Below are 23457 nucleotides of genomic sequence, written 5' to 3'. Positions count from 1 at the left end.
GCTTAATGCTATCTTCTTCTAGAAGTTCTATTGTTTCACCTTTCACATTTAGAATGTAAATCTCCTGGACCTGAGTTTTTGTATGTAGTCCAAAGTAAGGATCAAAAGTTCTTCTTTTGGCCAGGCATGATGGCTCATACCTGTAATCCCAGCACTTTGGGAGGCTAAAATGATCCTCCCTGCTGAGGCCAAGAGTCTGCTACCAGACTGGGCAACAAAATGAGACCATGTCTCTACAAAAAATAAAAATAAAAAAATAGCCGGGCGTAATGGTTGCTGTTGTCCCAGTTACTTAGGACGCTGAGGTGGGAAGATCACTTGAGCCCAGGACATCATGGCTGCAGCGAGCTATGATCATGCCACTGCACTCCAGCCTGGGCGACAGAGCAAGACCCTGCTTCTTAAAAAAAAAAATTAAGCTGAGCTCGGTGGCTCAGCCTGTAATCCCGTGCCTTTGGGAGGCTGAGGTGAGTGGATTGCCTGAGCCCGCAGGTTCGAGACCCGCCTGGGCAACTTGGCGAGACCTCATCTCTATAATAAATCAAAAATTAGCCGGGTGTGGTAGCACACGCCTGTAGTTCCAGCTACTTGGAAGGCTGAGGCGGAAGGATCGCCAGAGCCCAGCAGGTCAAGGCTGCGGTGGCCAGGAGCGGCCACTGCACTCCAGTCTGGGCAACAAAGTGAGACTCCAACTCAAAAAAAAAAAAAAAAATTAAACACCCCCTCCTACAAAGCCTTTCCCTTCATAAGGTTATCTAGCTGTACCCAGTAGCACTTATTGCAAAGATTATTCTTTCCTCACTGCCGTGCAGTGCTAACTTGCCATAAATCAACTGTCCATATACATGTGGGTCTGTTTCTAGACATTTCATTCTGTTCCATTTGCTTATCTTTGTGCCAATACTATGCTGCCTTAATTATTGTAGTTTTCTTTTCCCCCGCGAATTTGCATGTCATCTTTGCGCAGGGGCCATGCTAATCTTCTCTGTATCATTCCAATTTTAGTATATGTGCTGCCAAAGTGAGCATAATTGCTGTAGCTTTATGATACATCTTGATATCTAGTAGTGTAACTCCTCCACATTTACTTTCCTTATTCAAAAATTCCTAAGCTATTCTTAAACTTTTGCTTAATTTAACTTAATTCTCACTTAATTCTCTGTGATATGGTAGTTTTGATTTATTTCAGACTGGCAAACTCAGAGAAGTAATCTGCTCATGGCCATACAGTTGTCAAGTGTTTGGGATGGATTAGAACCCAGGTTGTTGGAGTGTAGACCTAGGTACTCAAGTGCTTCATGTACTGCCTCCCCAATCCTAAAGCTAGGTGGCCCATCAGGGCATTTCATAGGAATGCATTACAATTTTAGAAAATGCTCATGTTCAAAATCACCCAGTTGCAAGCTAAAAATCTTATTTGGTAATTATAAAGGCCGCTTTCTGGTGAGAGTCAGGAAAACAAAGCAACAAGCAAAAAAACAAGGCAAACGCCTCTTGGGTACGCCAGCCCAGGATCTGTAAGGATTAGTCCCACTCCTCACCTGGGTTCAGGTCTCCGGCAGCTCTAGCTTTAGCACCTGCCACCACCCTCCAATATCTACCCGCCAGCTTAGGCTACCATGACTACTTACATTTTCTCCCTAGGCCAAGGTCTTTTACCCAGCTGCACCTTGCTCAGAGTGCCCTCTCCCTTTCCTGGCTACTTCCTCCTTTTTCTTTAAAACCTGGGCATCACTTTTCTTGGGAGGCCTTCCAGAGTACTATCTAAGTTGCACACTCTTTCTCCTCCATGCCCCATCCCAGCAAGTCACACTGTCCTAGGGTTCTGGTCTGTCTCTCTAACAAGACTGTGAGACACGGGTCAGCATATGACAGGATTCTGCAGTTCAAGGGTGGCTACCAGAGTAGACGTTTGCTATAAAGTCCTGAGAGAAATCAGAGACAGACTCTTTTTTTTTTTTTTTTTTAAGTCAGGGTCTCCCTGACTTAATAGCATGATAAAAATTTAATTAAAAAAAAAATTTTTTTTAATTAGCCATGGTAGCCTGACCCCAGGAAGTTGAGGCTGCAGTGAGCTAGGATCATGCTACTGGTCTTGAACTTCTGAGCTCAAGCGATTCTCCTGCCTTGGCCTCCCAAGTGCTGGGATTACAGGTGAGAGCCACGACACCTGCCAGAGACAAATTTTTCTTTTGCTATGTTCTTTTGTTTTGTTTTTAAAAATTATATTTTATTAAGAATTAACTATATTATACAAGTACTATGTGCTTATAACACATGCAATAATTAAAAAATGTTTAAATATAAAGGTAGCCAGGCGCGGTGGCTCACGTTTGTAATCCCAGCATTTTGGGGGCCAAGGCGAGAGGACTGCCTGAGCCCAGGGGTTCAAGACCAGCTTGGGCAACTTGGTGAGACCTCATCTCTACAAGAAATAAAAAAAATTGCTGGGCGTGGTGGTATGCTCTGTAGTTCCAGCTACTTGGAAGGATGAGGGAGAAGGATGACCTGTGCTCAGCAGATCAAGGCTGCAGTGGCTGTAAGTGTACCACTGCATTCCAGCCTGGGTGACAGAGTGAGACTCCTACTCAATAAATAAATAAATAACTAATTAAAAAGGTAATTTTGCTGCTATGTTCTGCAATTAAATAATGGGCTCTAAGAGAAGGCATGAGAGAAATGATTTCTTATAGTTCAGGACATACTCTTTGGTAGAAGTGGCAAATCAGAAAGCTTAGGGAAAGGATGGGACTACCTTCTGTGATGGACCTGGCCTTTCAGTTGGAATAGGAATGGGGCTGAGTGATGGAAAGGGCAGACAGTCAAGGACTGCATACAGTATGGCAGGCTGAGACTCATGAAATGACTTCGGAAGAAGTAAAATGTTCGTCTGAAGCCTACAATTAACCCAGCAGCAAGCCAGCTTATTCTGAGATGTATTCATTCCACAAGTTGAGAGTCTGGCATGAAGGGAGCTGCTTTTCTCTCTCACAAGCTTTGAAAGTGATGGTTGAAGGGCAGGCGGGGAGGGGGGATACATTAGAAAAGGGGGAGCAGGCTCTTGAGACCTGACCCCCTATTTGGATAGGAGATTAGTTCTCAGCCCTGTGACCCCAGGTTTCTCTAAAGGCACCTGTTCTTGGTGTCAGTCCAAGGCAGTACGGCTCAAACACTGCAAAGTCTTTGAGAACTTCCAGGCTGAGTAAAAGATTGCTGGCTTTTTACATTAAGAACATAAGTTTCATTTTCATAAACATCTTTCCCAGGAGCTCCAAGCTAGCCCTCTTTCACCACCAGCAAAGTGGAGAAAAGGAAAAACTAAATGGTATCCAACCCAGATTTTCCACATTTTCTCAGTTAATTCTCATTTTTATTCATTCTGTTCACTGAAAGGTAGAAGAAGGGATTAAGAACCTCTCAGAGAAGGAAAAACCACTTTAGTCCTCTACATTCTTCATGGTTTTCTCCATTAGCTTAGCTGTGGTCAAAACAAGGGCTTTCTTTTCCTTCTTTCAGAAATCTGAATCTTGGACATCATAGGGTTGTGAATGTTTTGGAAAACAGATAATCTGGCATGAGAAATACTCTTAATTAGTTATTTTTCACAAAATTTGAGGGGGAAGTTTATTGACATTTGGGTAGCTCAGGCAATTTAAGAAAATCTTCAAATAAGAAAGTTATGCCTTATGTTAGAAATAAGTTTCCAGAAAATAAATGTCAGAGTCTAGGCACTCTAGCTAAAAGTTGCTTCCAAGCCAAACTTATGAAATCCTTCCTACCTTTCCTAAAAGGGACTGCTACATAGGGTGCAAATATTAATGACTGATCCATTTTCTGCCCAGATATGAAAATCAACTTATAACATTTTCCAGTTTGGGCAAGAACAATAGCTACTGGTAAGGATAAACAAAAGCTGGCTGTGACTCCAGGCAGCTCCACTGTTCCTTTATGCTTTCTCTGCTGTACTGCTTCTTGGGAGTCCCAAGGCAGGTCCAAGGGATGCCACACATGACAGCATGATGCACAGCACTTTTGCAGCATGAAGCTCAGTGTCATGTGATGGCCAAGAGATCACCTTGAAGATTCCCACTTAGCAGACCTTGTAAGACATTGACAAATGTGGCCAGGTTCTCCGCAGTGGAGTGAATCCCATGGAGCTAAGGCTGTGGTGACTAGCTGGGCTACACATTTGCAGAAAGAAAGCAAGGACTGGTGGACAGTACCAACTCTAAACAGAATCTTTTGAGCAGCATGTCAAGCTGCTGTAAGGGTGTAGCAACATTTTCAACCCTTAGTGGGCAAAGGAGACTAGGGATGTGAAAACAAAACTTTATCCACCTGATCCCCTATTTATTTCCAATTTAGAGGAAAAAAATAGTGTTTGGTAACCCCAGCTGCCTGAACAGAAATTACTTTCAGAGGAGCTAGAAGCACTGGCTGGAAAAAGAGCTCCAGGGCGTTATGGCACAGAAGCAGAGCTGTCTGCATCAGGCTTGTATGTGAAGGACCCACACCAAATAGGACAGCACAAGTAACTGGTTCAGTGACTCCATAGCATGCAAACAGCAGTCGTATATTCCAAAGACAAGAGTTGTTATTTTAAGGACAGAGGGACCTTTGTAGACATTCTTAGTGAAAAGCTCATTTTACGGATGTTTGCCAAGATTTCATGTTCTTTTATATTTGTTTTTAAGAGAGCAGTGTTGTTCAAATACAGTACATGAAAAATTATAATATTTATATTTTTAAGATACAAAGTCATATACAGAGAGACAATAATTTCAAACTGAAAACTCAACTGCATAGAAAGAGAGAAATGAGATTCTAGATATGGACCTAAAGGGGATGGGGATTCTTTTCTCCACATTTTAGTATATTTTCCAAGTTTTGAGCCATGGGCCAAGGATAGGCCCCTTCTCTGTTCTGCCTAAAAACTGACAGAAGTGTGGGTGACCAATCCCAGAATCATGCTTGGCACTGCTGCATTATCATCTCTGCTGTAATCTTTTGACACCTCCTCATAAAATGTCAAGTATGACACTAATACTGACCTTCTCTTTGTTGAAAGAGAAAGTATGTAAAAGGAAAGACAACTGTGCAAACCCTGTGGCTACAAACTATGAAGTCTTTTTAGCCTTCCTAAGAGATTTACTCTAACCTTCTATTTCTAGAACTTTTCTTGGTTGAAAAATTTCAAATATGAGACAGTGTTAGATCCAGGTCGAGTAAGGATTTTATAAAACATTGAATGATGATCAGAGAAAAGAATAACCAGCCTAGTTAAAAGCATATTCAGCAGGATGCCAAAATATACCAGAGCCTCGTGTAAACAACATGGATTACATTACCAGGCCTCCCTGGGCGAGTACAGTCACTCCCAACTCTCTCTCGCCTACCTTACCCTCACCCCATGGTTATATAACCTTTAGAATGGAATTTGGAAACTCCTCTGACCCTGTCCTGCTTGCTGATAGAGCTGAGCCAGTGGCTGGCAGGGGCATAATCTAATAGGCAAAACTGGAAACATACAAATTCACAGTTCTCTTGTCTCAGCCCAGAGCCTGTGCCGGCAAGGAAAGAAGGACTCGCCCTTGCCTCCCTCCTCCCCTCCTCTGGCCTAAGTTTACGCTGACTTCACCCAACAGGCACCTGACCCTCCCAGATGAGCTGGGAGGGGCCAAAGCCCCGTGCGGCCACGGTGGGGGTGGAGGTGCAGGCAGCAAACAATATTTAAGATGCTGACTTGTAGAGCATTCACGCTTGGGAAGGAAAGCTATAGGATATCCATTAAGCTCTACTTTCAGAAACTAGAGCCTTGAGAAGGGCTAAAAACGAGCACAGAAAGAAAGAAAACCAAGTGGTGAAAGGATAAGGTTATTGTTTGCTGCAGCTTTGCAGACCTCAGCTGGGCATATCCAGATTCCCCCAAGGAAGATCCCTCTTCATCCAAGCCTACAAAAGATGCTGAAAAAGACTCTCTCGGCTGTGACCTGGCTCTGCATTTTCATCACGGTGTTTGTCTGCCACCCAGTGTGGCTACAGAAGCCCCCTAAGCGCAAGACACCTGCACAGCTCAAAGTGGCCGCCTGCTGTGAGGAGGTGAAGGAGCTCAAGGCCCAAGTCGCCAACCTGAGCAGTCTGCTGAATGAGCTGAGCAAAAAGCAGGAGAGGGACTGGGTCAGCGTGGTCATGCAGGTGATGGAGCTGGAGAGCAATGCCAAGCGCATGGAGTCACGGCTCACAGACGCGGAGAGCAAGTACTCCGAGATGAACAACCAGATTGACATCATGCAGCTGCAGGCAGCACAGACTGTCACTCAGACCTCAGCAGGTAAGAGAACAAGTCTTCACGCCGTACCACCTGCCCCATCAGACAGCCAAGTGACTTCCCATCCACAGCACTGGTTCTAGATAATTTAGTCATCAGAACCGGGGGGTCTTCTGGGGCTTAGGTAGTATTTCTTTTGATTTCTCATGTTCTGTAAATTTATCCAGTACCTTCACAGGTCTCTTTTATTCACATAGTGCTTCAGCAATTTAGGAAGGCATTAATTATCATTCTGAAGCACTGAGACATTACATGGTTTGCCAAAGTCACGCAGAATGTCTCAGAAGCAGGGTTCAAGTCTACCTGGCTGGGGTAACTATGGCACTTCCTTTCCAAGGGCTGACAGGCTATACCGCCAGGAATCCCAAGGAAGCAGGAATGAACACCTAACTGTAACATCTGTTGCTCTAGAAGCAAAGTTTTGCCAAAAACGGTTCGCTGGTGTCCCTAAGATTTAGTGGGAATGGGCACCAACAAATGTGTCCCCTCTATGCAAATAATACTCTTCTGACTCCAAATTAAGTATAGAGACACTGCCCATAGCCAGCTGACAAGCACCTTTGTGTTCAGGAAAGAACAGGTTCCTCAAGGTTCCTCAATTGTGTGATACTTCCATTTTTCTCCCTGGTCTCAAATATATTCAGGAAATAAGAAAATGTAATGCTGAAATATGGACTTTTAATAGGTCAAAATAAGATACATTTAATGTTACTTTTGCAAACTAACTTTCAGTTTCTGATTAGCTTGGCTCAGATGGGTCAATGTGAATTTATTGTTTAGAGATAAATTTGGTTTTCTGATATGATCAGGAAATTATTAGTTGTAAAGAGCATGTCCTACAGATATGTCATCTCTTGTTGATATAAAAACTGTTGGTCCCATTATAAACCAAGTCAAGAAAAAAGACATAATTTGTGTCTAATGAGTAAGTCACTAGTTACCCTCAGTTTGATTTATGAAGAAGTTTTAACAGGAAGCAGGTTGAAAATCCTGTTCTCTAAACCAACGTGTATAAATCACTTTCTAAGCATTGGACTTCCTGACCCTCAGTTTGGGATTAAAAAGGTATTCTCAGGCCATTTTCCAGACAAGTGAGCCCTGATTTGGTCTGTGAGATGAAACCAGACATGCGGAAGGCCAGGCCAGACAGAGGAATCCAACCGTGCCACTTCCTGCTCATCCAAATAGGGGACTTTCTCACCACCCAGCGGGGCGTTTCTTAGGGGACAAATGTAGCTCTCCTTGTCTTCCAGCTCTTCTTGTCCAGGAGCTCATTCCTTATTTTTCTGCTCTATGACCAGGTGCTGACTCACCTTGTATTCTGTAAGTAGGTAGTTCCTTGGAGACAGCCGTAAATGGATGCTTTCACCAGTAACAGGAATGAAGAACTCTGATGGTACAGGCACATGTACCCATAATGTGCTCTGTCAGGGAACCAAGGTGCCTCAGACAACTCCCATGGCAGCAGTGTTATCACTGGCTGTCTTCGTGCTCTTCGCTAAGATCCAGTAGTCATCAAGAAGTACATTGCAAGACATAGAGGGCAGGAAGCCCCTCTTAGACTAGACAAGGGCCCTGCTCTCCAAATCCTATCCGAAAAGGCTGTCACTTCCACAGTGGAGAAGAGGGAGATAAAAGCAGTAGCCCCATAGGCAGCCAAGGAAGGATTAAATCAGCCCTAGCCCTGGAGCGAGAAAATCAGCCTGTGTGATGCTCTCATTTCCTTGTTTTAACAAAACTTCTGGGGAAAACCTCAAAGGGTTCCTTGGAGTGTTCTTGTTTGAGGATTTAGCATTGCAGGATTGAGGCAGAAAGATAAAATTGTAAAATCTATCTCCCTTAACTAGGGTCCCAGTTGGCAGTAGCTACTACCTCTGAAAAACAAAAACCAAGAAACAACACCAAAACCATACTCTATGAGATACTCATGACTTATCTAGTAGAGATGGCTGTCTAAAAAGTCTGAATCTTTTCAACACGAGTATTTGTTACATGGCCCTCACACATTGTAATACTTCTAGAATTCATAGCCTAGAATTGCAGAATACTTTATTTCAGAGTTAACCCAAAGCCATCTGTTGGAATACCTGTTGATGCTATCCAGGTGAAGGGCTCCCCCATCCCTCTGCCCTACCATTAGTGTAGCCAAAACCTGGATTTCCTGATGTCCAAGTCCAGACACTGCCTGATAATTAACACCCATGGGAATCCCATGGTAAACATGAAGTCTCAGTTTCTAAATATCCACTTCAGATGGAGTGGGAATTCCTTGCTTGCCAAGGAGACTGAGCCTGGATGCTCACACTGTGGTTTGTTTTTCTTGCAGATGCCATCTATGACTGCTCTTCCCTCTACCAGAAGAACTACCGTATCTCTGGAGTATATAAGCTTCCTCCTGATGACTTCTTGGGGAGTCCTGAGCTGGAGGTGAGGTCATTATAGCCACTGCCCATGACCTACCACCTGTCCTCCAACTGCTCAAAGGGATGGCAACATTAAGGCGATTCACAGTCTAAAGAAAGGGAAACTCAAAACAGAAGCCAACACCCTAAATACCAGACAGCTGTACAAACACTCAATTTATGACCCACCCCCCAAAACCACTCATTTGCTTGGGCCCCTCAAATCATTATCAATCAAACACCAGACCTTCTAGTATAGACCAGATAATTCTTTTTTTTTTTCTTTTTTTTTGAGCCAGGGTCTTACTCTGTTGCCCAGAATGGAGGTCAGTGGCACAATCACAGCTCACTGCAGCCTCACCCTCCTGGGCTCAGGTGATCCTTCTGCCTCAGTTTCCCAAGTAGCTGGGACTGCAGGTACAAACCACCATGCCTGGCTAATTTTTTTAACTTTTTGTAGAGACAAGGTCATGTTACGTTGCTTAGGCTGATCTCGAACTCCTCAACTCAAGTAATCCTCCCGCCTCAGCCTCCTAAAGTGCTGGGATTATAGGCGTGAGTCACCGCGCCTGGCTAAATCAGGTCATTCTTAAAATAATCTATATTGCTAGTTTAAATCTCTTGCCTAGTCCACCAGCAGCTATTCTTTGGGAGAGAAGAAGAGAAAATATGAAGAAGTACAGTGGAAGTATCTGGATTTTTCCCTTCAAGTTATATATGCACACGTATCTGGCTCTGGTTTGGATTATTTTTCCTTAGCAGACCACTACCCTGTCCCAGGTCACCAATACCAGGCCAGCACTGTTGCCATAGTGAGCCGGTGTGATTATGAGAATGAACATATTCACTGGTTTTGTGAGAATAGAAAACAGGTTGGAAAGCCTGCTCTTGTGTTTCTGCCCCTACAAATCCCTGAGCAGAGTATTTACTCTACTCCAGGTGTTTTGTGACATGGAGACTTCAGGTGGAGGCTGGACCACCATTCAGAGACGAAAGAGTGGCCTTGTCTCCTTCTACCGGGACTGGAAGCAGTATAAGCAAGGCTTTGGCAGCATCCGTGGGGACTTCTGGCTGGGGAATGAACACATCCACCGGCTCTCCAGACAGCCAACCCGGCTACGTGTGGAGATGGAGGTGAGCACGAGGCCTGGGGCCCCAGGATAGGCCCAGGGCCAACACGCACAACTGTGCACAACTCTGGGGCACCATTTCTATTCTGATTCACCACAGATCTTTGTATTTAATATGATGGGTTTCCCGCAGTTGCAGCACAGTTGAGGAAAAATAGGTTTTTCCTATTTTTCACAAAAGTAGGTCTGCTGGTGGCACAGAAGGAAGCTAGCTCCAGGCCACAGCACAGCAAACTTGACAGTCAGCTGGGTCTTTGCTCCAGTCTGGGCATGAGGTTGGTGACCCTTGCTGAAGGTCTTAAAGCACTCATTATATCCTCACACTACTCTCATGACATCTCTGAATGGAATTCAGTGAAAACACACACCTACACCTTAAGGAATAGAGAGAGAGAGACTAGTCAAGGTCGTAGGGGAAATCAGGAGAGAAGTCTGACCTAGGACCCTTGTTTTCTGATTCTCAGGTTAATGTGGTCAACTAGAGGTAAACAAGTAATAGAGTCTTATTAGATTCACACCTATAAAAAGATACTTGGCTGTGGGGCTGTCAAGAGAAAAAAAGTTTGAAATGCAGCCTGCTATGGTCTCTCTAAGGTTCTGCTTCTCCCAACAGGACTGGGAGGGCAACCTGCGCTATGCTGAGTACAGCCACTTTGTTCTGGGGAACGAACTGAACAGCTATCGCCTCTTCCTGGGGAATTACAGTGGCAACGTGGGGAACGATGCCCTCTTCTACCATAACAACACGGCCTTCAGCACCAAGGACAAGGACAATGACAACTGCTTGGACAAGTGTGCCCAGTTGCGCAAAGGTGAGGTTTGAGGGGATGGGGAAGGAGAAGTTCAGGGATGGTCTAGATCCCACTTGAGAAGAAAGAGTGAATCTTTAGCTGTACACAGTCGGTTTTCTGGCTTTGGTATTCTTTCTGACACTGGCTCTAACTGCTTACCTATTGGTCAAAAAAAGTAATTAATACTCATCCCTGATATCTGGTCTATTACCCATTTCTGAAGGGAGGACACACTCAGCTCACTAGTGCTGATCTGTTTCTTGTGCCAGGTGGATACTGGTACAACTGCTGCACGGACTCCAACCTTAATGGAGTGTACTACCGTCTGGGCGAGCACAACAAACACCTGGATGGCATCACCTGGTATGGCTGGCACGGATCCACCTACTCCCTCAAACGGGTGGAAATGAAAATTCGCCCAGAAGACTTTAAGCCCTAAAAGGTGGCTGCTGTGGAGCAGGGCTGCGGAAACAGAAACACACGGAGATTGGACAAAGGCAAAGGACAGGAAGAGTGTCAGGAAGGGCAGATTGGGAAATGGCTCATAATCTCCAACAAAAGAGTAAGTCTCCAAGGAGCACAGTAAAATTCTATGTACCAAAGGTGTTATGGTACATGAGATGAACTATTGAAAGCCAATGGGTCCTGCCACATCCTTCTCATGGGGCTGGACTGAGTGGGTTCTCTCTGCCCATGTCCCTGACACAGCAGTAGCTTGTGTTTTCCGTATGATTTGTCTTATGAAAAAAACAATTGTGAGATTAATCTCTTAAGGCTTAGGTTGCATGAGGGCAAAAATCAAATCCTTTGCTAAAAAGAACTATACTTTAATTCTAAAGGAAAGGTCTTGAGTAGAGAAAGGAGTGAAAAGGGGGTGGAGGAGAGGTATTTCACTTTTAAGTTCAGTGAAATTACCTTCAGTCTACATATTTTTTAAAAAACACGAAAGCTGTTGGGCTGGAGATGAGCTGACCAGGCTGGACTTGCTTAGAGGAAGCTCTGGGGCCCTGGGCCTTGCGACTGACTCTGTGCACTTTCCTGCTTGCCTTGCTCAGGTATAGCACAGAAAGGCGTGAAGCACCAGTAGGTGGGGAGAGTCCCTCGTGGCTGCCTGCATAACACTGCCTTAAAATATTCACTTAATACAGATACATCTATTTTTATTTACTTTGTAAGAAACGAGTTCAAGGAGCTTCCTTTTTTATCTTGTCTATAAAAAAACGAAGAGAGATGGCGCTATGGTTTTAATAATGAATGCTGTATATAAGCATCTTGCTTTGTGAAAATAAAGTATTATAGTTTTGTTTTAAACATTCCAAGTTTCTTTTCTTACAATAAACACTTTCAAAACATGACTCTTTTCTTTTTTAATTCTTAACTATTACCACTTAAATCATGGTAGAAAAAGTGAAAAATCAGAGAGTCAGCAGTAAGAAAGAGGCTCTGAGTTTGTTTCAGCATTCAGGGAAACTGAGGAAGAGGCAGAAAGCCAATAAAGGGAGAGGTGAAGGAAAAAAAGGGCAGTAGTCACTAGGTCAAGATCAGATCCTGGACCACCTAAGCAACCCTTATGAAGGCCACTGCTGCCTGTTGGTTTCAAAACACTTTGCAAACAAATACTCCAAATACTTTGTAAACATACAGAGAGGGGAGTATCCTCAATTACAACAAGTGTCAAGTAATTCTGACCTTTAGGAAGCCATTTTTTCCTTTCCAAAAAAAAATCATCCCCATGAGCCAGTCAGTGTGAGGTAAGCCATTACACTTAGCATCTCTATTATGCCTACAAGCCTTTGATTCTTGAGAACTTACTTCACCTTAAAAAGAAGAACCTTGGGGATTTGCAAAGAAAAAAAGTGAGAAGAGCTATACTGGAGCAGGGATTCCCATGGGACAGAAATTCAAACAGAAGCTTCCTCAAGCAGGCAGGAGAATCTGAGATGCTCAGCACCACAATGCCAGGAAAAAGAGGAGGAACCTATCAGGGGCCTAAACGGAGAGGGGAGCAAGATACCTGTGGCAGAAGTAGCTAATCATCTTCTCTCTCATCTCCTGTATACCCCACAATTTAAAAAAACCTCCAAGGCTTTTAATTTTAAGCCAGCCTCTATGGTTTCCTTCACCTTTTGGAAGGAACTTCTCAGAGAGAGAGGCAGAGGGAAGAGGGACAGCAGGTGTCAAAGAAGGCATAGAATGCCCCCAACCCTTATCCTGCAATGATGGCAACTCCAACAGTACCTGCGTGTCTAAAGCATCTGTTCTGGTGCAGGTTAGCGATGGGTAGACACCAAGGATTCAGATACGAGAGTACAGCACAGTCTCTGACCTGGAAGAGGATAGAACTACCAGAAACCAAAAGGAGAGCTCAGTGTTGCTCTTGAAGGTAAAGAAAGATCTATTCTGACCAGATCCCTTAAGATATGCAAGAGAAAGAGGTACCAACAAGAAGAACACTGTGCAGAAGAAATGACAGATCAGTCTGACAGGCAGTTACTGGTGCTGCGTGTCCACCTAGTAAGCACCGGGCCCTGTTTTGATTTTTAATTTTGCAGATGTCTCGAGCAGAAACATTTTTATAAAGGGGATGACACGCCAGGGGCTGGGCAGTGGAAGCATCCAGCTTTGATCAGCCCCCGTTCTACTTGGGGTGGGGAAACAAAGCCCAGCCAGCAATCCTACCCTAATGCTCTGGGCTCACCAAGTAACAGCCCACCCAGTTCCCAGTGTGTACATCTTCCTAACACTGAATACCCACTCTTCTCTGTCCCCCTAAGAAGCAATTATACTTACTGATAATTAAGCTTGGAGGAGATGAGTAGGTTATACTAGTTTATACTATCGGCTGGACACAGTGGCTCATGCCTATAATCCCAGTACTTTGGGAGGCTGAGGTGAGAGGACTGCCTGAGACCACAGGCTCGGGACAAGCCTGGGCAACTAGGCGAGACCTCATCTCTACCATAAATCAAAAAATTAGCTGGGCATGGTGGCGTGTGCCTGTAGTTCCAGCTACTTGGAAGGCTGAGGTAGAAGGATCACCTGAGCCCAGCAGGTTGCGGCTGCAGTGGCTGTGGAGTGTGTCACTGTACTCCAACCTGGGAAACAGAGTGAGACCCCAACTCAAAAACAACAACAACAAACTAGTTTATACTATCTCAATGTTAGTCTTGGTTTGAGAATTACACATGAGATTTAATTTGTTCTGGAGCAGATAGGCAAAAAAAAAAAGTTAACAGATTGTGTTGGCAAGAGAACAACATTGTCAGTAGAACACAGATTTTTAAAACAGTAACAAAAAAAATAAGAAACAGCTATACAAAGATGTTTTTGTGCAGGACTATCTTGATTGTTTCAAAAGGAATTTAAGGCAGTTGACCCAAGTATATATATATTACAATAAGCTCTAAAAAAGTAGACAAATTGGTGAAGGGAAAATGAGAGTAGGAAAAAGAAAATAAAGCTGGGAGCCAGAGTCAGTAGTCAAATCAAGTAAGATGTCTAATTTGTTAGAGGTGGACCAGGAATTTTGCTCTGAGGCACTGTGAGGAAAGGAATTCAAGTCTCTTACTGAAAAGTAACATCCCAAGAACAGACGTAGCTTAGGGACACACGAGCACCAGTGGTCTGACCATGCAGAGTCTCTAGGAGGCTCACTCACAGGACTGGGAGTAGTATGAGCAACCTGCTTAGCAGCAGCCTCATCTAAGGTTGTTTCTTAAAACTTTCTTCAGTGAAGATGATGGCATAACACCACAACAGGGTTTAGAAAATCAGAAGTAAAAACTGCAAGGTATTGGGAATATACAGGAGACCAGTAGAAGGGAGACAGAAACGCAAGCCAAGTTGACTTGACTGGAGCAGCCTGAGGAGCCGGCAGTGCTGGCATTCCCCCAGAACAGAATTTTATAAAAAGCCAAGGCTGGCCGGGCTTGGTGGCTCAGTCTGTAATCCCTTACTTTGGGAGGCCAAGGTGAGTGAATTGCCTGAGCCCACAGGCTTGAGACCCGCCTGGGCAACTTGGCGAGACCTCATCTCTACAATAAATCAAAAAAATTAGCTGAGCGTGGTAGCACGCGCCTGTAGTTCCAGCTACTTGGAAGGCTGAGGCGGAAGGATCGTCAGAGCCCAGCAGGTTGAGGCTGTGGTGACTAGGAGCGTGCCACTGCCTCCAGTCTGGGCAACAGAGTGAGACTCCAATTCAAAAAAAAAAGAAAGCCAAGGCCAATCTGCAGGGAATTCTGAGGACTCACTTTCAATTATATCCACTTCAGAAGGTAAATGACCTCCTTGAGCATTTTTCCAGGCCTCTGACTATACCTTTCTACTACTACAAATCTGCATAAACATTAATGTTTCTACGATTACCTCAAATATGAGGAAAAAACAAAGGGTGGAATGGGGCAGGTTTCAGAGAGGTCTCAAAAAGAAAAAGGTTAGCAAGGAAATTAATAAGCAAAATGAGTTTATTTGACCTTAAAGTTATCATATTCAGTTACCAGATTTTCTATTAGTTATTATGTGAGACTGCATTACCTATGCCAGAGATAAGAGGGAGAAATGTGGGTTTTCACATTTACAGTGCCTGATTTGAAACTAAAGCATGCCTCATAGGATGGCATATTTATAACTGCTCTTATATGTATATGGTATTTTTAATTTTTTAATTTTTATTTTATTTTAGGTTTTTTTTTTTTGAGTTGGAGTCTCACTCTGTCACCCAGACTAGAGTGCAGTGGCCGCTCCCGGTCACTGCAGCCTCGACCTGCTGGGCTCCGGTGATCCTTCCGCCTCAGTCTTCCAAGTAGCTGGAACTACAGGTGCACGCTACCACGCCCGGCTAATTTTTTTTTATTTATTGTAGAGATGAGGTCTCGTCAAGTTCCCCAGGCGGGTCTCAAACCTGCGGGCTCAGGCAATCCACTCACCTCAACCTCCCAAAGGCGCGAGATTACAGGCTAAGCCACCGAGCCCGGCTGTATATGGTATTTTAGAAATCAACATTCTCTCAAGGTCCAATTGATTTAGGCAGAAACAAGATTCTGTTTCTACCTTGTGGGTCACTCTTTTAAATGTTTAAAGGAATGCTTTTTAATATGTGCTCAAAAGCAGAGCTAGCAGAGAACCTGGCTATTTGATTACCCTCTCAAATGAAGAAGGCACTACACACAGAGGCTGTCAGCCATGATGGAGGAACTTACTAGTTGGATGATTTCTCCTGAACTATGTGTTATGAAATGATCCAACCATGTCAGCATTTATATGAAGATAATTAGATCCCAGATTTGATATTCTTGTAATCATTAGGGGGAGTGAACAATTGTCTAGGAGCTGGGCCCAATGTTTCCAACTGCTTGTAATTTCCTAACAGCAGAAAATTTATTAAACAACCCATTTTTTCCATACCCAGAAGATTCAAAACCATTTCATGAGAGGAAAGAACATGACCAAATTGGAAAAGCCCTCCAGATCTCAGACTATGCTCTGCCTTTTATGTAAATAAAACTCCAGAGAAGGAAGACTTGGGCATTGATACATTTAGTCAATAAAACTCCACCCTGTCTTTGAAGCTCAGGAACCAGTACATCCTACTCCAGCCCTGAAAGCACTCACTCAAGCAGACATAAACCCTAAGCTGTCATAGCCACAAAACTGCTTCTAAACTAATTTCATTGGGACAAGAAAGCATAGGTTGGAAAACAGGAGCACAGGTGGTAAAGGTCAACAGAAATGACAATTAATGGCTAAATTCCTGGGAAGAGCCATCTGCAATCACATGTCACTTAAACGTGCTGGCCAGTGCTGGCCAGACCCAGTGGCGGATTTCACAGAGTAGAAGTCTCTGAGTGACTCCAGTGAAGTGGTACCCAGCAGGGGAGAAGGGAGGTCATTCTGGATGAGGGCAGCAATTGAAAAGGGTTTACAGCCTACCTGATGAGAGACTCTAGAATGGCGGGGGTGGGACCTTTCTGGAACTCCAGTTCTTTGTAGTGTAGTGCTTTGGCATATGCTCGGCACTTGGCAGCTCTCTCCCCCAGCAGAACAATGCCATTGTCGTCTCTCAGTGGCAGGGGACCCTAGAGAAGAACAAAACCCCACAGCATAGGAAGATGGCAGAAGGCCAAACAAGAGAGAGCTGCACAGATGCTTCGCCCCTCCCACCAGCTGCTTCTCGTCAGCCTCCATCTGGGCAGTGGGGAGAAGTATCACCTTGTCACTGTGTTCCATGAATTCAGCCAAATTTAAGAGCGTTTGTGTAACTTCAGCGATGTCTTGTGAGGTGAGGGCCAACTCGATGCTTCTAATAAGCTCATCTTGCTGGTCTTCGTTCAGTTCAGACCAGCAGGACACAAATGCAGCGTTGAAGAGATCCCTGAAGGCAGAGAAGAGAGAACGATGTTGGAGACACCTCTCATGCCTCTGCCTGGTGCCCCCAAATCGCACCTATTCATCTGCTTCTGGCATCAGTGATTTTGGTTATACATACCAGTGTTGTACAAGAGAACTTGCTGGAAATGCTGTCTATCATTCCTATCCAATATGGTAGTCCTTGGTCCTTAGGCACTTGAACTGTGGCAAGTACAACCGAGGAACTGAATTTTGAATTTTATTAACACATGGCTAGTGACTACTATATTTTATAGAACAGTCACAGATACTGTGATATACAGAGAACTGTGAGAAGAGACTGTGGGGACGTGGGGAGAGAAGAATAGAGAAAAGACACTTGTCTCTACAAGAATACTTCTTGGCAGTTTTTGCATCATTTCTCTTCACTGGAAGAGATGAACACAAAGGGGATTTCTAACATAGAAGATGGCACTGACAGATTAAGAAAATAATAATCCTCAAATGATTCTTGGGATGTTTCTTGGACAAAGTCCAAATGCCTAAGATCAGAAATGGCAAAGACAGCATCTACTAATGCTTTCCAAATACAATCAGAATTTAGTTGAATGATCATAAAAAATTACAACGGGACTTAAACTAGAAGCATTAGCAAATAGAATCCAAATCCATTAAGTCTTAAAAGATTCTCTGAGTCAATCTCTAACAGCTGGGGCCTAACAAAAACCTGGGACTAGAGGTACCATATCCAAGATTACTACAATTACTTGACATCACCACAACACCACAGGCATGGACATATTTGCCATCTCTGACATCTAACTTTAATCCTATCCCTCACTTTTTTGGGGAATGTAGGGCAGGGGAGTTAGAAAAGACAGGATATGCCGGGCTCGGTGACTCAGCCTGTAATCCCACGCCTTTGGGAGGCTGAGGTGAGTGGATTGCCTGAGCCTGTGGGTTCGAGACCCGCCTGGGCAGCGAGACTTCATCTCTACAATAAATCAAAAAATCAGCCAGGTGTGGTAGCGCATGCCTGTAATTCCGGCTACTTGGAAGGCTGAGGCGGAAGGATCGCCGGAGTCCAGCAGGTTGAGGCTGCGGTGGCCGGGAGCGGCCACTGCACTCCAGTCTGGGTGACAGAGTGAGACTCCAACTCAAAAAAACAAAACAAAACAAAAGACAGGATATGAGCCGGGTTCGGTGGCTCAGCCTGTAATCCCATGCCTTGGGAGGCTGAGGTGAGTGGATTGCCTGAGCCCCCGGGTTTGAGACCCACCTGGGCAACTTGGCAAGACCTCATCTCTACAATAAATCAAAAAATTAGCCGGGCATGGTAGCGCGCGCCTGTATTTCCAACTACTTGGAAGGCTGAGGCGGAAGGATCGCTGGAACCCAGCAGGTTGAGGCTACAGTGGCCAGGAGCGGCCACTGCACTCCAGTCTGGGTGACAGAGTGAGACTCTAACTCAAAAAGAAAAGACAGGATATGCCTAGAATGAATGGATTTAGCATTTGATGTCTCTATATCTTGTTACATATTAACAGGTTAAGTAAGACCAATGTGTATAATTTTAGAATCTGATAGAAAAAAACCAAAATTTGAAATTCCAAGAATATCATGAAAATAAAAAGAAATCCTGTGTAAAATTTTTTTTTTTTTTTTGGCTAGGCTTGGTGGCTCAACCAAAAAAAATTCCAGCACTTTCGGAGGCTGAGGCAAGTGGACTGCCTGAACCCATGGGTTCGAAACCAGCCTGGGCAGCTTGGTGAGATCTTGTCTCTACAATAAATAAAAAAATTAGACGGGCATGGTAGTATGCGCCTGTAGTTCTGGTTACTTGGAAGGCTGAGGCGGAAAGATCCCCAGAGCCTAGCAGGTTGACACTGGGGTGGCCATGAGTGTGCCACTGCACTCCAACCTGGGCAATGGAGTGAGACGCCAACTAAAAAATTTGATTTCTTTCAAGTATTTTTTTTTTTTGAAGACAGTGTCCCAATTCTGACACCTAGGTTGGAGTGCAGCCTCCAACTGCTGGGCTCAAGAGTGATCCTCCCACCTCAGCCTCCTGAGTAACTAGGACTACAGGCATGCGCCACCATACCTGGCTCATCTATTTTTTGTAGAGACAAGGTCTCTCTATATTGCCCAGGCTGGTCTCAAACTCCTGGCCTCAAGTGATCCTCCTGCCTCAGCATCCCAAAATGTTGGAATTACAGGTGTGAGCCACCATGCCTGGCCTTTGGATATATATAAAAATAAGCTTTCCTGATATAGCACAGAGGCCACAATGAACATATTAGGGACTAAAGGAATAAACAAATGAACATATTAGGGACTAAAGGGATAAACACATACGTGTATTCAAAAGCCTCTTTTGGATCAAAATGTGCTCAGAGATGACTTGGGCAGAAGTACATTATGTTAACTAAGCATATGAAATCTGCATACTAATGGAAACAGGGAAGTCCTAGAAACTATTTTTAAAGCATTGTGGCTCATGCCTGGAATCCCAGCACTTTGGGAGGCGGAGGTGAGAGGATTGCCTGAGCTCAGGGGTTCAAGACCTGCCTGAGGAACATGGCAAGAACTCATCTCTACAATAAATAAATTCTTTAAAAAAATTAGCTGGGCATGGTGGCGTGCGCCTGTAGTTCCAGCTACTTGGAAGGCTGAGGTAGAAGGGTTGCCTGAGCCCAGTAAGTCGAAACTCTGGTGGCCGTGAGTGTGCCACTCCAACCTGGGCACAGAGTGAGACTCCAACTCAAAAGAAAAAAAAAATACTCGAAAGAAATCAAATCATGGTATCAAAGCCAGAGTCTCAGGGACCTTCACTACTCCTACCACATTTACTTCATTATAGCAAGCCAGCTGTGTTGATAAAAGTGAAATAAAATGCTTTGCTTTTTACTTCTTGCTATTGAGAAGGACTGCTTATTAATTAAATCTCCATTTTATGCCTTGTTATAAATAATAAATATCCATTGTTGAAAATCTGGAAAAAAAGAGAATAAAGAAGAAAATAACCACCCAAATTTTCCAGCTTAGTGAAAACTACTGCTAAATTACTTTCTAACCTTTAGCCTATATATATATATATATATATATATATAATATATTTGAAAATCATTGCGTGTTCAATTTTTAAAAATTTACATTATGCTATATATCTTTCACATACAAAATTTTAATAGCTGTTTAATATTTATTATTATTTAAAAGAGTACTTTTTTATGGCAAACTCTACTTTCCAAAGATGGTTTCAACAGTATTTCCTGTTCCATTCACCCTTTTAGAATGTCTCCTTCCCTTGAGCCTGAGTGGTTTTGTGAGTGCCCTGAACAACAGAGTAAGGCTGAAGTGAAACTATGTGATGTCCAAGGTTTGATCATAAAAATGCAGTGCTCTTCTACCTTGTTGTCTTTGAGCACTTACTCCTGAACCCAGCCACCTTCTGAGAAAGCCTAAACAACACATGTAATGACCTAGGTGGGGAGGAACCAAAGCCCCAGCTGGAGATGAATTCCTAGTTGAGATTCAGTCCCACCTTGCCAGATGCAGCAAGCCCTCTTGAAAGTGGTTTTTCCGTCCAGCCCCAGTTAAAACAGCCCTGCTGACACCATGTGGAGCAGAGTCAATCTGTCTCCATAAATCCAAATTGTGGATTCATGAGCAAAAGAAATGACTGTTGTTGTTTCAGACCACTAAATTTTGTGGTGTAAGGAAGCAATAAGTAATTACAATATTATTATTGGGAATATGTTACATTCAGCTATTACATATCTGCTTTCAGAGTTGTAAATAACTTTGTAATTAAAATTCTGAACCTAAATCTATGAAGGAAAGGAATTTATTTATGATCTACTAGCAAGATTAAGATGAATGCTTCTCCTGTAATAAGAGCTTGTTTAATTTATCTTTTTCTTTCTTTTTGTCCCACAAGTTAGCACAATTAAAAATATTAGCCCTTTTACTATTACCCCTAATAAAACTAATGTGTATAAGCTGGGCTCGGTGGCTCAGCTTATAATCCCGCTCTTTGGGAGGCTGAGGTGAGTGGCTTGCCTGATCCCGTGGGTTCGAGACCCGCTTGGACAACTTGGCGAGACCTCATCTCTACAATAAATTAGCCAGGCGCGGTAGCGTGTGTCTGTAGTTCCAGTTACTTGGAAGGCTGAGGCGGAAGGATCGCCGGAGCCCAGCAGGTCGAGGTTGCGGTGGCCAGGAGCGGCCACTGCACTCCAGTCTGGGCGACAGAGAGAGACTCCAACTGAAAAAAAAAAAAACAACCCAAAAAACCTAATGTGTATATATGGTTTTCTTCTTTTTTTTTTTTTTTGAGTCAGAGTCCCACTCTGTCACCCAGGCAGAGTGCAGTGACACGCTCACAGCCACTACAGCTTCGACCTGCTGGGCTCAAGTGATCCCTCTAACTCAGCCTTCCAATTAGCTGGGACTATAGGCACATGCTACCATGTCTGGCTAATTTTTTTATTTATTGTAGAGATGAGGTCTTGCCAAGTTGCCCAGGCTGGTCTCGAACCCCTGGGTTCAGGCAATCCTCTTGCTTCAGCCTCCCAAAGTGCTGGGATTACAGGCTTGAGCCACCGTGCCCAGCAATGTGTATATATGGTTTTCTATGTGCTGATCTTGTCCATTCCAATCTGAAGCTGGGCAGAAGGGAGCCCTGACTCACCATACCTGGCCATGGGGTTGTAGGCCTGTGCCAGAGCCCAGCAGGAACGTAGGGAGGGTGATGAGGAGTCCTTCAGCAGCTCTAGGCTCAGTCGTCTCAGCCATTCCAGCCAGTCATCTTTGGAAACCCTTCTGGCAGCTCCCCAGGCCTGTAATCCCACAGGCAATAAGGAAAAACCATCAGCTTCAAGGGCCACTTGTAAAGGGCTCTCATCTATTTAATGATTATTCTACTTCTCGATTTATAAAATTATACCACTCATGATAAAATTTCTCCAGGGCACAAATTCAGAAGAGTAATATTTAATTAAAAGCCATAAGGCAAGAATAGCAACCTCTGGAAAACACCATAATATAGAAAAAGCCTGTTTTACAAATCATTTGTGCTGGATCCTGAGCAAAGCAGAGAGTGCTACAGAACCAGAATGTATAAGACTGGTATCCTCAGGGTGCATTCAGCAAAGGCTGAGGGCCTCGAGTGGTACGTGAAGGTAGTTAGTGCTCTGCATTAGGCACTGGCTCATCTGACCACAGAGTCACTCAGAAAGGGGGAAATGCTCAGGTTCACACCATCATGGATCACGTCACAATCAGGTGAGCAGTGAGCCCACAGCACATGGCATTGTGACAGAATAAGAAAAAAGAGTTGAATGGATTTAATTTCTACTCTTGGTTTACCCCGCCAACTTTCCTCAAAACTCTGAACTCTCCAAGCATCAAGTTACTACCAGAAGCAGCTTAGGCAGGTGGGTGGAAAGACTGGGATTCTGAAGAGGGCAACAAAGTGCAGTGGTCAACAGCCACACTCGGGACTCACTGGTCTGAGTTCAAATCCCAGTGATGCAACTTACTGGCTCTCTGATCTTTGGTAAGTTATTTAACTCCTCTGTGCCTCAGTTTCCTCATCAGTAAAAAAAGATGACAGTTTCTGCTTCCTAGGGTGCTTTAAGGATTAATCCACAAAATTTAATGAATTTAAAACAGTGCTTGATACAAAGTTAGTGCTGTGTGTGTACATACATGTGCACCTATTTCTCTAAAGTTGGAAACATCTGGCTGGGATCCTGGCTCTGCCATTCAGCAGCTGTAACACCCTGGGAAATTATGTTGAATCTGAGCCTCAGACTTTCTCATGTGGGGATAAGGTATCTAAAGGGCCTAGCTGGAATAAATGAGCAAAAAAAATGATTGCTCTTATTGTCAAAATGACACATATTTGAACTAGTCTAGTCCTAATTACACTAAATTCCTAACTTTGAAACCATGCTCTTCAAAGATTTTTCTAGCAGAACAGACATGTCAGTCCTCCCCAAACTGAGAAAATCGTATAAGCTTAGAACAAAAGTTTCCCAACTCTGGACGAGTGAAGTGATCAGGGTATGAAAGGACCCCAGTGTGCTACACCACCTAATCATTAATGACTCAGTTATCTCCTTCTCCCTGGAATACACTGGAGGTTTGCTCTTGATTCTGATGAGGTACCAATAAGAAGCATTACTTAAACCATTGTTCTATATCAAAGATTGAAGTAGAGATGCTACAAGAGACAGACTAAATAATTATCACTGGTCATACCGTAAGAAGTCCTGAGAGAGAAGGAAGAGTGAGATTAGGTAACAAGACTTGGCTTTTAGACTTTGTTCTGTTGGGTGAAATGGGAACATTAAGTCTTTTTCTGTTCATAGATTTTTGGTTTCTTACCTACATGATGAATCTGTGCACAGCTGTGCTGTTTTACATAGCACCTTTTTTTTTTTTTTTTTTGA

The 23457-nt window shown here is 43.8% G+C and overlaps 2 protein-coding genes across 2 annotated transcripts in view; one reads left to right on the top strand and one right to left on the bottom strand.

Annotated features, from left to right (window-relative positions):
- The window catches only part of MTOR (mechanistic target of rapamycin), a 150591-nt gene that overhangs the window by 75635 nt on the left and 51499 nt on the right, over positions 1-23457 (bottom strand). The window contains exons 26-28 of the mRNA XM_008069778.2: positions 21698-21840; positions 16859-17021; positions 16580-16725 (exon numbers count right to left, since the gene is read on the bottom strand). Of these exons, the coding sequence (XP_008067969.1) occupies positions 16580-16725; positions 16859-17021; positions 21698-21840 (452 nt within the window). The remainder of the gene's footprint in view (positions 1-16579; positions 16726-16858; positions 17022-21697; positions 21841-23457) is intronic.
- ANGPTL7 (angiopoietin like 7) lies at positions 5721-11962 on the top strand. The gene is made up of 5 exons (XM_008069776.2): positions 5721-6331; positions 8655-8755; positions 9670-9864; positions 10474-10672; positions 10921-11962. The coding sequence occupies exons 1-5, from the start codon at positions 5962-5964 to the stop codon at positions 11088-11090; spliced, it is 1035 nt and encodes a 344-aa protein (XP_008067967.1). The 5' UTR covers positions 5721-5961; the 3' UTR covers positions 11091-11962.

This window comes from Carlito syrichta, unplaced genomic scaffold (assembly GCF_000164805.1).
Source record: "Carlito syrichta isolate Samal-C Ts95f unplaced genomic scaffold, Tarsius_syrichta-2.0.1 Scaffold312205, whole genome shotgun sequence".
NCBI classification, from domain to species: Eukaryota; Metazoa; Chordata; class Mammalia; order Primates; family Tarsiidae; genus Carlito; species Carlito syrichta.
The sequence above is the reverse complement of the archived record's forward strand: the minus strand, read 5'-3'. Positions and strand labels throughout refer to the sequence as shown.

Excerpts from the sequence above, each read along its gene's own strand:
- ANGPTL7 (XM_008069776.2), top strand. The coding sequence starts at position 5,962 with ATGCTGAAAAAGACTCTCTCGGCTGTGACCTGGCTCTGCATTTTCATC. Across the intron at positions 6,332-8,654 it reads TGTCACTCAGACCTCAGCAG|ATGCCATCTATGACTGCTCT; the intron begins GTAAGAGAACAA and ends TTTTTCTTGCAG. Across the intron at positions 8,756-9,669 it reads TGGGGAGTCCTGAGCTGGAG|GTGTTTTGTGACATGGAGAC; the intron begins GTGAGGTCATTA and ends ACTCTACTCCAG.